Source organism: Polypterus senegalus, chromosome 3, assembly GCF_016835505.1.
Source record: "Polypterus senegalus isolate Bchr_013 chromosome 3, ASM1683550v1, whole genome shotgun sequence".
Classification (NCBI taxonomy): domain Eukaryota; kingdom Metazoa; phylum Chordata; class Cladistia; order Polypteriformes; family Polypteridae; genus Polypterus; species Polypterus senegalus.
Window position 1 is genome coordinate 225,723,317 of NC_053156.1, and position 13,890 is coordinate 225,737,206.

The window sequence follows — 13,890 nt, forward strand, 5'->3', positions numbered from 1 at the left end:
TGTTTTATAGATAGCATAGAATTTACAAAGAATTATTTGTACTAGAACTTACTGCTTTGTTTTCTCACTTCACAGTTATGTCTGTACTTAAGGCGCTTTGCTCTGGGGCTCATGTGTATTTATCTCATAATTTCAAATTATTACTGTGTGATTTTATTTTCAAAGTGTGGTTATTCTCCTTCAAATCTGACTTCAAAGTGTGGTTATTCTCCTTCAAATCTGACTTACAACTTAGTTTAATGTGTTAACTCTAAACACAAGTACATGGCAACCTTTCATTACCTAAACATAGTCCACTAAAGGGGTAAAGAAAAAAACATTCTTGCCATGACAGCAAATTCTCAGACAATTACAGCATTGGTGGTACTGGGTGCAAGACAGGACTCAGCCCTGAACAGTGTGCTATTACATCATAAAGTCCTCAAAACTGCCATCAATCTCACCAGCACATCATTGGAATGTAGGAAAAAACTGGAGACATAGTGGAACAAAACATAAAAACATGGGGAGAACAAACAACCTTTACAAACAAAAAGGCACAGGACTCATAGTAGGGTATCTGGGAGGCAGTAGCATAGTTTTTTTATTGTTCAAAAACCACTGCACTTTGCTCTTGTCTGGATTAGATTACCTGTTTTTCTTTATTTTTCCCTTTGGAGAAAGAATTTTTTTTTCTTGCATGTTTAATTATGGTGGCGCAGTGGGTAGCACTGCTGCCTCTCAGTTAGGACACATGGGTTTGCTTCCCAGATCCTCCCTGCGTTGAGTTTGCATGTTCTCTCTGTGTCTCCGTGGGTTTCCTCTGGGTGCTCCGGTTTCCTCCCACAGTCCAAAGACATGCAGGTTAGGTGCATTGGCGATTCTAAATTGTCCCTGGTATGTGGGTGGTGTGCGCCCTGTGTTGGCTGGGATTGGCTCCAGCAGACCCCCGTGACCCTGTAGTTAGAATATAGCGGGTTGGATAATGGATGGATGGATGTTTAATTATTTTTACTATTACTTCAAGCATGTCATTTTTTTTCTTTTCTCTTTCAAATTCTTTATGTGACATGATATACTAATAGTTTAAGTAATACATTATATAGTGAAAAGTTTGTGGACACCTGACCATCACACCTATTCAAAATTTTGGGACATCTCATTTCAAAACCACGAACATTTATATAGAGCTGTTCCCCCTTTAGGCTAGAACAGCCTCCACTTAAAGATTTTGGAGTGAATCTGTGGGAATGTGTGCCAGTTCAGGCAAAAGAGCATTATAAGGTCAGATACTGATGTTGGATGAGAAGACCATGCTGACAAACAGTGTCCCAATTCATCTCAAAGGTGTTCAGTATTGTTGACCTCAGGACTCTGTGCAAGTCACTAGAGTTCCTCCACACCAAACTCATCAAACCATGTCTTTATGGACCTAGCTTGGTGCACAGGGACATAGTCATGCAAAAACAGAAAAAAGCCTTCCCCAAAATGATGGCACACAGTTAGAAGTGCACAACTGTCTAAAATGTCTCTGTATGCTGTAGAATTAACAGTACCCTTCACTAGAAACATGGGGTCTGGCCCATAAGCTGAAAAACATCCCCATACTACGATCCCTACTCCAACAAATTTTGGCTCTATGCAGTCAAGAAGGTTGCATTCTCCATATCTGCCAACCTCAGATTCTTCCATCAAACTTCAAAATAGTGAAGCGTGATTCATCGTTTCAGAGAACACACTTCCATTGCTCCAGAGGCTAATCAAAGCATTGCTCATAATGAAGTTAGGCTTATGTGCAGCTACTTGGCCATGGAAACCCTCCATAGCAATGAAAAATCAAAAAAGAGATCTCCTAAATATCTTTTTGTTTTCTCCTAGACAACAAGGAGATCAGAAAGAAACAAAATCGAGACATTTAGTGGAGATATTTTGTTTTGTCTCATGTTATTCAGATTTTTTCTCCTGAAAAAAATACCCTGGTATTTTCACAGATGTCTCCACTTGAGTTTTAACAGAGAGCTCAGCGACGTTGCACAATGGGCTTAGACAATCCAAATAGTGTCCTGACATTTTTTTTTGCAATTTGAAAGTATGTACATTGTGTAATATATAGTGAAAGTGTGAGTAATATATAGTGAAATGTATAAACAGTTGTTTCTGGTAATAAGGCACTTTATTATGATTATAAAACTGTAGTCCTTGCTTCTGAAGAATACTATTAGTTGCTGTAAGTTACTACTGTACATTGCGGTGCTCCAATTAGATCATAGTTTTTTTCTGGAAGAAAAACCGTGCAGTTTGAAATAGTCATTAAGACTTTAAAAACGAAGTCTTGAAAGATAGTAAAACAACACTAGAAAGACAGTTCACAAAATATAGCACACTTTTCAAACCAAATTCACAATTTTGACTCCTTTTACCTCAGTTGTATCTCATGTCTCTTTTTTGTCAAAAGTTATTTCTCCCAATAAATTTTGCTTAAATGCTTAAATGAATCATAAATGAGAATTTATTTTAAGTCTCATGGGCCATCAAAGACCAACCTTTGAGCAGTAAAATTTTCCTATAGGCCATTTCATGAAGTTCCTGACACACAGTTCTGTGATGATGCTACCAGAGGCAGTGTGGAACTCTGTTGTGAGCAATGCAACAAAGTACAGTTGATTGTTATGTTTTGTGTGCTTCAGCATTCAGAGGCAAACTGTTTGTGAGTTTGTGTCACTTACCACTTCGTGGATGAGCTGTTGTTGCCCCTAGACACTTCCACTTCACAATAATAGCACTTAAAGTTGACCATGGCAGATCTAGAAGAATTTGTACATGCTGACTTTTAGCAAAGGTGGTATCTTATGACAATGCCAAGTTTAAAGTCACATTGCATGAGTCAGCACAGGGGTTTTCAAGTCCAGTCTTCTGTTTCTTCCAGGGCTTCCAAGCTTTTGTCCTTCTCTCATTTTTTTAATTAGCAGACCTTTCTTCCTACTCTTACTTTACATTTAGAAAAGTGAATTTAGAAAAGTGCTGCAATGTGACATTTACATGTATAAGAAAATAAGAAATATAAATATTTCTATTTTTGGCCATTCTCTACAAGCATATTTATATTTTGCCATTTTCTTTTAAATTCCCTTTCTCTGTGCAATTTGCTGCCTTAATTATATCCAAATACTAACAATGATGAAGGGAGCAGAGGCCAGTGCTAATACAAGCAACATTAAATGGTAAAGGACAGGAGATACATCAGAGTTATTCAAGCTCTTTTTTTATTTCTTTTATTCATACTTCTTTTTTCTCTTAGGAGACTGAGTTCTATAAATGTGGTCAATGACATTCTTCATGTCTTCTACAACTCTATGATGGCTGGTGTGATTTTCTATGCTGTGGTGTGCTGGACAGGTAACTTCACTTCAAGAGAGGCCCACCAAATTAACAAGCTAATTAAAAAGGCAAAGTTATGGGGCACACTCTTGACTCCTGGAGGTACAAGTGAATGAAAGACTGAAAACAAAACTGAGTGCCATTATCAACAATGCGGCACATCCAGTCTCTGACACACTGAGTTTTTCAGCCAACAAATTCATCAGGAGAAGTGGGTTTAGAAACATTATTGAGGCTCCTTTATACCAACATGCCTCACTGTGACTGGGACTACAAAGTCAGATGTTTTTCTTTCTTTTTAATTTTCTTCCCTTTCAGTCATTCTTGTGTGTATTCAGATCATAATGCATGTATATATAAATATATTCTTATCTATCTATCTATTTATCTATCTATCGATTTAATGAGCTTTTATAAAAAGTTAAAATTCCCCCATACAAACAAATAAAGTTCTTTCTCTCTGAGGTTCTACTTTATTTATATACCCAATTGAATGCTCATTACTAAATAATGGTTTAAATAACCTGTATATTAATAAGCTGGTTATATGTCATCCACATCTAACACACATTTACATGTTTGTTTCAATTTGTAATTTCAGTTTTAAAGCAAGAAGACATTGAAACAGTGAAAATTTGCTTAAATAAGGTAGGAATTCAATTTAAAGAAGAAATTGTTTGGGATGAAAACTTGCTTCCAATGGTAAGTGGTCAGGTTATTAAAAGGAATGCCAAGGCAATATAATGTGTGGTTGTAATCCAATATGGGTCCAACTTTTAGAAAAGCAAAAAAAAAAAAAACTGTACAATTTGTATTGTCTTCAGCCTGTCTGGAGTGTGTTTGGTAGACAGCTACATGTTCCAAAATTTGTAAAATTATTTCCTTTAACCTATTATTTAGTAAATACACTTACAGCAAAAAGATGCACCTGTTCATCCCTTCAATCTCATAAAGGCTCTCAGTCTCTGATCCAGCATCATCCAAGGCCAGTAAGCCTATAAAATCAATAGCAAATATATGTTTCTGTTACAGATTTGTTGATTATGAAAATGTGTTTTTATAGTCTGGTCATTTACAAAACTGTAAATTTCTATTTTAAACGTAATATTATCCACTGCGTTATTATACTATACTCATGAAAACTTTTAATCTGTTTATCCTCTACCTTATGAATAGAAACTAAAACTTAAAATCTTACCGGAAGATCAAAACTGTTTCAGTGCATACTCTAATACGTAAGATTTATCAAAGAAATATTTATAACAAGTGTTTGAGGTATTTTTTATCTGTTATCAGCACTGACACATTAGACGAACATGATAAAAGCCTGTTGAGAAAAGTGAGACTTGTATGAGTTAAAAAAAATGAACATACCTTCTCTGTGCACCTGATCAGGATCCATGACCTCTGCATGAGTAATCCAGTCCATGTAACCCCGAAGATCCTCATCCAGCTGTTGTCTTTCTCGCAGCTTCTGGAAAGTTCCTCGGGATTTGGCTTTCTCACGTTCTTTGGTGAATTCACTTAGGGATAAAAAACAGATGACAATGCTTTGTGTGTTATTGATTTGAGGACACTGGAAACTAGCAAAATGACTCTTTTATATCATGTTTTCACATACCCACTCAAGACACCAAGCACCAAGTTGAGTACAAAAAAGGATCCAAGGAGAATGAGACTCACAAAATAAATCCATGGCCATTCATTTCCAATTGCATCATTAACCTGAAAGAAGAGGTAGGGGTGAACACATTACATCATGGGAATGGTACTACTGTACATAAATAAGATGTATTATTATTATAATTATTACTTAGAAATTCATGGAAGTATAACAGTTGTCCCAGGATTCTAGAGAAATATTAAATTATTTATTTAACACATGGTTTGACAGGGTTGTTAAATAAATAGATATGAATATACAAGGGCTCAAATATACAAGGGATCAAGAAACATTTTCACAGATTAGCCTCTCCAGCACACATTCCTATTATTCTTTGTGGTTCTTTTCTCATTGAATGACATAAGATGCAACCAGCTACCCTTGTACATATCCTGAATATTTTTCTTCTTGCAGCTAGTACGAGTAAGGAAGTGTGGCCACAACTGTTTTTTTTTTTTTTGGCTCAGAGATGACAGTATCTTTTCTGATTTGTTCTCAGATGTTGTCTGTTTTTATTTACAAGCTAGTGTAATTGTACTTATAAGATATGCATGATTTTGTCGTCATGAACTGTGAAAGACATACAGATTAGTCCCTTCCTGGAGTCCTCCTGCCTCTTCTCAAGCAAACAAGATCTACATTTCTTTCCACTGTCCAATGCAGTTCACAAAGATTGTCATTGTGCTCTCATACTGAAAAAAAAACAACATAGATTGTAACTGCACACACTGAGAATGTACCTCCAAGGAAGGGATTAACCAGTATGGAAGCACAGTATTAATGCTGCTCTTGTATCCCAAAGCTTGTTTACAGTTAATTTTTTACAATGAATTAATCAGGAACCACTGGTAGAACGCTGGGTGGGATCCATTCAAAAATTTATTGGCAAAAAATGTCAAGTCTTCATTTTAGTATACATTATGCAATTTTTTTTTACAAAAAACTGCATACTGCTGGCGAAATACCTTTTAGAGCCCATGCATTAAATCTAATCAAACAGTTAAAAAAGTCAATCCATTTTTGTAGGATGTAGCATGAAAAGGTGAAAATAAACTTCCATGCATATTTCCATGCATCAATCACTGTATGTTTTCATTTAACCATTTACTAAGCCCACAGGTAGCTAAGACTTGTTCCAGAATCAACAGAAACAAGGTAGGAACCTATTCTGAATGACATATCAATGCCCTATAGACTACAAGTAGGTACACAGAATTTGCTTATTTTGAGTCACCAGGGGCCTCATGTATAAACAGTGCATACACACAGAAATGTTGCGTAAGAACTTTTCCACATTCAAAACGTGATGTATAAAACCTTCACTTGGCGTAAAGCCACGCACTTTTCCACGGTACCTCATACAGTACCTTGTCATACGCAAGTTCTCCGCTCGGTTTTGCAGACTGGCGGCACCCAGCGTCGAAACAGTGCTACTGTTCCTGTGTGGTTGCACCTTATTTTCCTGACGTGGCTTTATAAATACACTGAAACTAACCACATATTGTTTATTATTGTAACGCATCTGATTTAATTAATTAATTAATTAATTAATCTGTAATTAACTTGTAACAATATAATGGTCCAGGGAACAGCCATAGTATTCCAAATACCATAACTGCTTTAGCGTTGTTACTCTCACTTCTCCTTCTTCTTCTTCTTTCAGCTCCTCCCGTTAGGAGCTGCCACAGCGGATCATCTTTTTCCATATTACACTCACTGCACCACTCGGAGTATTTATATACAGTATCTGTATCTGAGTGTGAATCACAGCAGCAGCTGATCGGAAAGAGAATTATCAGTATACAGCTTCAAGCGCACGCTGTCTCAGCCACTGCAAAACGTTTTAAAGCCTTTCCTGTACGGACCTCGCGGTTCATAAACAGTTTCATCCCAAGAACTTTAAACGCACAAAATAAATTGCACCTTGTAGAACTGTTTGTACTTATAAGTACAATCACCCCACTGTAAACTTGCACTATAGTTATAATATCGCACAACCTGAGCCACTTTATAAAGCGCGTATTTACATATGATGAGGATATCATTTTTAAGGTAAAATGCAGCAAAATATGTTTATTAAATTATACAGATAAAACTTTAACTTCATTTAAATAATCTATATTCTTCACTGGGAGTGCCATGAAGGATAGAATAATTAAACATGTACTACGAAGATATTTCAATGTTCCTTAAACATTTTAAAGAATCGGCGCTAAGCTTACAGATGGCTTAACTTCTATTACAGAGCTGATTGTATGGCGATCGGTTACTTGGGGAAAGAAAAGAACTGACTGCAGTGACGGCTACGCCAATATATATTGAATATAAAACAGAAAGAGAAAATAACAACACAGCTAAAAACGCAGCGACAAATTTCGGCAAAAGTTAAATGCTTGTGTCATGAGCACGAAGCAGCTATGCAGTGTCTGCAACAGACGTGGCCATCCACCGTGCATAAGCTACCTTACTGACATTGGCGGGCGAAAGAGCCACCGATTCTTCCTCTGCCCAGTGCCACCTGAGTACTGCTGCAATAAATGATTTCATCGAAGTGAAACCCATGTTTAATAACGTGCTTTAACTCCTATCAAAAATCTAAAAATGATATCACGTATACATCTCAGTATTTTAGTTACTCAGAGAGCTGTAATATCACGAATGTAATGGATTCTGTGTCCAGTTGGAGGAAGAGAGCCGGTTTAAGAAGCAAGTAGTAATTCACACACATAGAGCACATAGAAGATCAAATACAAAACAAAGCATTTAACGTGCTACTTTAATTACGATGTGATTTGAGAAACTAGTTAATTAAACGATTTTAAGATGAAGTTTATGATGTTCTACTTTAATGACAACATAAACTACGTGATTAAAGTGGAAATGTTGAGATTGAAGTTGACATTTCGTGCTTTTTCCCCACTGTGTACGTATTTTTTTCTCTGTACCCTAATAAGCTTTCATATGACACTCAGACAGTGGGCTACAACTTGCCTTTTCACGGCGACTTTGATATGTGACTTCTTTTTTATTTCCAGCACTGTGCGATTTTGTGAACGTGAGCTTTCAAGTTCCTCCAGTACTCTATGTCACTCGATCAACTTCCTATTGTTGATTATACCATGGTTTATTTGAACAAATAGTATGTTTTTCCTTTGCCTCCACTTGGTATTCGCTGAAATTCCTATATTTTCCCCGTGCTTTTCCCATTGTCTTTTCACAGAAGGCTGAGCTTAAGGGCGATTTATATTGATTTGCATATTCAAAGAGGCGTAATTCTGGGAGGAGTTGAGGCGTTACATAAAGCGCGTGCACGAGCGTTACTTTTCACGCTGATCGGGATTTATGTAGCGGAAGAACGTGGAAGTTGGAGTAAGCACAGAGTCCTGCCTCTGGATTTTTCTGTGCGTAAGCACATTTAGGCTTTTGTGTTTACGCCATGTTATAGTGCGAGTTCTACGCACGGCGTTATACATGAGGCCCCAGGTATTTAGTAGCATGCCTTTGGATTGTAGGAGGAGCACCAAAAAACGCACAGGAGAAATGGCAAGCTCCATCTCTGTGTCTATATATTGTAAGTCAGCAATGCAGTCTTTCTGTTTGTTAGTGTGGTGCTTTACATGGAATGCTACAGTAACTGCACAAATACTAAGATTCTTCTAAGTAGGCCTTATATAACAGTTCATTTACGATTTAAACATAACAGATGGCGAATACTAGTTTAAATCTTTCTAGCCCCTTTTTCTTGCATTACAAAATTTTAAAGCTTTTGATAATCAAAATTAATTTTTTATGGGTTAGTAAGAGTTGGCCCTATAGCTGTTTTTCATGACATTTCAGTTTACTTGCTTTACTAACAGAATAAACATTGTGGTTCTTCAATGTTAGCATTCACCAATTAAACACAGTACAATGTGAAAGTTAAATTGTACTTTTGCATGTTTGCTCTTCTGACAGCTTATTTGTTTCTAAGCTATAATGAATGCTACTGGAGCTCTTCACAATTAACTATATACCCCTGTTTCAGCAGTTAAACGCAGTAAAGGACCCATAGATGAAGCAAACACAAGACAATAATAGCTAAGGCCCATATGCATGGTAAACAAATACCAAGCTAAGATCAGGAAGGCTGTGAAGCATTGTAGTTTCCTGATTCTGTTTCAAATGCAAGGAGCCCGCGGATACAACAAAACAATTACAAAGATATTATAATTAAAGTGCTTAAATGTTTTTGTTATAGGAAGCCTCTGAATGAGATATTAAAGGGGATGAGGCTACAAGCTAGATCATAACTCTGTGTCTGTTCTCTTTCTAGTGAATACACACTCTCAAATGGCTAACCTAACCCTATGTGCAAGTCATAAAAGCAGCCTCCCATGTTTCCACAGCTGACACAAACAATCTGGATGGTTGGAGAAAGAAAGGGGGAGGGAGGGAGAGAGAGAGAGAGAGAAGAGAGAATAGAGAACAAGCAAGAGGAGAACAGAAACCAATTTACTACACTTCATCTGTCTCATGTCAAAGGGATTTTTCTGTAACAGAACTATGGTTGGTGATACCCTCTCAAAATGGTACTCTTCTTTCTTTCTATAAGTTTGAGGATAAGCTGTCTCTAAGTGTGTTCCTACAACATTATGTTATTCACTTTTAATCTATGAAAAAACTCTAATAGAAATGAAGGTAATTGGAAGCAATGAAAGAAGTAAAATTGAAGTACCCAATAAAGCACATCAGTCCAGCCTTCCATTGTGATGCACTGATACACTGTCAACATAGCAAAGCCAAAGTTGTCAAAGTGTGTGATGCCATTGTTGGGTCCCGGCCATCCTCCTTTACATTCAGTCCCATTGATCAGGCATTCACGGCCATGCCCTCCCACTGCACATGGAGCTGCCTTCTCACCCTCTACAATGGCGACAATTTCTTTAAAAAAACAAGAAAGAAGAAATACATTTCAGAAAGAAACAGATCCATCCTTTACATTTTTAACAAATGGTACAGTATACAATATAGGCACATTAGACAATTGTCCTCTACCCATAATTTGGAATAGTCATGGAAAGAAATTTTATGGCTTGTTAAATAATCATGTGCAGGACTAACCTGTGCCACTGTAGTAGCACGTCTTGTGCATTTTACACTTGAAGAGCTCTAAACCAATGATGGCATAGATGATAATCATGAAAAGGACAAGCAGAGCAATATGCAGGAGAGGCACCATGGCTTTGATGATAGAATTCAGCACAACCTGTAAACCTAGAGATGCAAACATAATCATACTGATTACATACCATAAAATACATTAAAAGAACTGCTTACCACTCCTTCAGGGACTCCATATAGATACAAAACAGAAACACATTTCTAACAGTTTAGAAAATATAATCAGATTACCTTTATTATTACCATGAGTCACTAGAATAAATTTACAAAGACACAAGTTTAACAAATCTGTGGATTTATAACACATAGCTCCACACTAGAACAGGTGAACAAGACAAAATGCGATTGAGTAAATCCAGCTTCCAGCTTTTTGTAACTAAACATCAAACAATTTTTGTTTGTGCCTGTTATATGTGTGTTTTATGGTTGTCAAGATACAGTATTTGCAGATGGGATTAGTGGTTTGTTTTTCCATTGGGATAAAAAAATATACAGTATATATATATATATATATATATATAGGTGTAGTTTTGGCTATATTATTACAAATTATAACACATTTCACTGTGGGCAGCTTTCACTATAATGTTGCCTCACTTTTCTTGCATCCTTTTTATCCCATTTGAATATATTAATATATCACATAAAAGTTTTACTGTGACTTACTAGGCACTCCAGAGACAAGGCGCAGAGGTCGAAGGACCCGGAAAGCTCGAAGAGCCTTCACATCAAATCCAGCCCCTTTGCCACCAACTGGAGTTTCAATTCCTTCGATACGATTGATGGCTTCCAGGGCTACAGTGAAGAGGCTGAAAACAGAGACCACAGTAACTAATCTCCCAATGATTAACTCAATTTAAAGACTCTGTTACCACTCGAGAGACTGACAGAGTAGTAAATAGTTTTCAACAAAGTAACTGAATGTTGCTCATATTGTACAAGGCATGGGATCTCTGGAGACATCAAGAACATGGTGTCAATTCTATAACAATGGAATAAGAGAATGTCTTTTATGCATTGTTAGCAGCAGAGTTTCCGTGTTTGACTGAAAGATAATAGTAAAAAAACAGCTGTAACTTTGGCATTAATCAAGTTCTGGCATACTGTTCTGCAACACAGGAAGGGTAGACAGGACATCATCCAGGTTGTTCTTAGCAGGGTAATTTTGAATTCAGTCAAAGAAATTGTTACAAAATGGAATCCATATTTTGAGCAATGTTTAAATAACACAGTTTATAAGTGACAATAATGCAGTATTTGAGAGTTTAATAAAAAATTAAAGGTGGATGACAATGCTGAAACTACTAAATATTCAAATTTACATTTAATTTAAAATTTAGTGTCCAAACAGGGAAATTTGGTTTGTCACAGGGTTTCACAGAGAGACCAATACATCACATTATGAACACATCAAACAAAAAGTCAATCATCAAACATAACTTTGTACAAATAAATAAAGTATACCAGTGAATATAATATCTATGATAAAACATCAGCTCATAAATGTTACATATAAAATGCCCATGGACCTTTATAAAAGTAAAACAAATTTTGAAGATTAATAGTAGTTCAGATGAATAGGTATCTGAAACAATTGCTATTTATCCTTGGAAACATGAACATGTAACATAATGGCAAAAAATGGAATTTGTAATATAGTAGATGAGTTCTGCCAGAAAGAATACACTGCTTTTACAGTACTTGCTCTGTCAGATTTGACTGATAGAATCATATTATTTTACTGTTCCATTTTACAATTTCAATTATCCTAGTTTTGTTGCTAACATTTAGATTCCCCAACCAAGCCAGTGGAAAATATATTAGAATGGTCTCAATGCAATATTTATGAAAAATGTATGTAATGATATAATTCAAAATAAAAAGAGTTTCCTTGGGCAGTAGATGTATTGTTACACCATTCTGCAAACTACTTCTGTATGTGGATAAAAGCCAAGGAGGGGTCCAGAAGGAAGTGTCACTTATCAGGGAGACGACTTGAAAGAAGGAGCTCTGAATCAGGCTGACCCAACGACAGAGCTGATTTAATAAGAAGCCATCCATTTTATGTGGTGATTACTTTTGATGCTTTGTTTATGCCATCAAGTGTTATTTTTGTTTAAGATTGCAAGTAAACAAGGAGGGCCATGTTGGCACCCCAATAATTCTCCAGTTGTCACAACATTCTCTCATTCATATGACCGCATTACATAAAGCTTGACCTTTGCTGGAAATAAATTGTAATCTAATCTAAAAAGCATAAGTATTTGTTAATTTCCAACTTAAAAAAAATAATCCCATACTTCTTACCCAACAAAAACGATGATGAAATCCAATATGTTCCAACCATTCCGCAAATAGGCATCTGGGTGAAAGAGAAATCCATATGCTACAATCTTTAAAAAGGCCTCTATGGTGAAGACAATTAGAAAAATATATTCCACTTTTTCCTGTGTGGTAAAGAAGACAGAGGAGAAATACAAGACGATTGCTCATTTATGATTACTTTAAATAGTTACAGTAATAAAGCGTTAGGCACCTTTTGCAAAAACATGTCAAGATTTAATCCTGTTTTTTTAAGAATGTGACATGCTACTTAATGATTAGCATCACTGTAATTCTCAAAAAGTTTGCATAAAGATTGTAGCTCACATTTAGATTTATTTTTCTTTAAAACATGCAACAAGCACAACCAAATTATTATTCTGCACTTTCCAAGATCAGGGTTGCCTTAAAACTACACTGAAATTCTGAAGCTTGGTCCTAGAGGGAGATGAGTGAGGTCGTGTTTTACTAACATACTGGAATTCTATGAAGAAGCAACAAAATGATATGATACGAATGGTGCATATGATATTATTCATTTTGATTTTCAGAAAGCATTTGATAAGTTACCACCTAAGATGTTGGGCATCAAACTAAAAGAAGTGGGAATTCAGCGTGTTGTGTGTAGATGGGTTAAGAATTAGCCTAAACACTGAAAGCAGAGGATGATGGTGCGAGGAACTTAATCAGATTTAGGTAAAGATAAGAGTGGTATACCTCCGGGGTTAATACTAGCGTTGCTGTTTTAAATATATATAAATGATTTGGATAGGAGGGCAGCACAGTGGTGCAGTAGTAGCACTGCTGCCTCGCGGTTAGGAGGCCTGGGTTTGCTTCCTGGGTCGTCCCTGTGTGGAGTTTGCATGCTCTCCCCGTGTCTGCATGGGTTTCCTCTGGGTGCTCCGGTTTCCTCCCACAGTCCAAAGACATGCAGGTTAGGTGCATTGGCGTTCCTAAATTGACCCTAGTGTGTGCTTGGTGTGGGTGTGTGTGTGTGTGTGTGTGTGTGTATGTCCTGCGGTGGGCTGGCGCCCTGCCTGGGATTTGTTCCAGCATTGCCCCTGTGTTGGCTGGGATTGGCTCCAGCAGACCTCTGTGACCCTTTAGTTAGGATATAGTGGGTTGGATAATGGATGGATGGATGATTTGGATAGGAATATAAATAAGAAGCTGGTTTAAGTTTGCAGTTGATACCAAGCTAGGTGGATTATCAGTGAATCTGTTGAATCAATGCAGAAGGACTTGGATAGCATACAAGCTTGGGCAGGTTTTTGGGAGATGAAATTTAATGTAAATAAATGTAAAGTATTATATGTAGGAAGTAAAAATGTTAGATTTGAATACACAATACGAGATCTGAAAATTGAAAACACGCGTCGTAGTGGGCT

At 36.7% G+C, this 13,890-nt stretch overlaps 1 protein-coding gene across 2 annotated transcripts in view; it reads right to left on the reverse strand.

Moving 5' to 3' along the window:
• Positions 1 to 13,890, reverse strand: part of LOC120525930 (voltage-dependent L-type calcium channel subunit alpha-1S-like) — an 89,712-nt gene that overhangs the window by 60,389 nt on the left and 15,433 nt on the right. For both annotated transcript variants that reach the window (XM_039748629.1, XM_039748630.1), the window contains exons 3-9: positions 12,488 to 12,627; positions 10,847 to 10,989; positions 10,121 to 10,273; positions 9,735 to 9,940; positions 4,979 to 5,082; positions 4,732 to 4,880; positions 4,271 to 4,352 (exon numbers count right to left, since the gene is read on the reverse strand). In XM_039748629.1, coding sequence (XP_039604563.1) covers positions 4,271 to 4,352; positions 4,732 to 4,880; positions 4,979 to 5,082; positions 9,735 to 9,940; positions 10,121 to 10,273; positions 10,847 to 10,989; positions 12,488 to 12,627 — 977 coding nt within the window. The remainder of the gene's footprint in view (positions 1 to 4,270; positions 4,353 to 4,731; positions 4,881 to 4,978; positions 5,083 to 9,734; positions 9,941 to 10,120; positions 10,274 to 10,846; positions 10,990 to 12,487; positions 12,628 to 13,890) is intronic.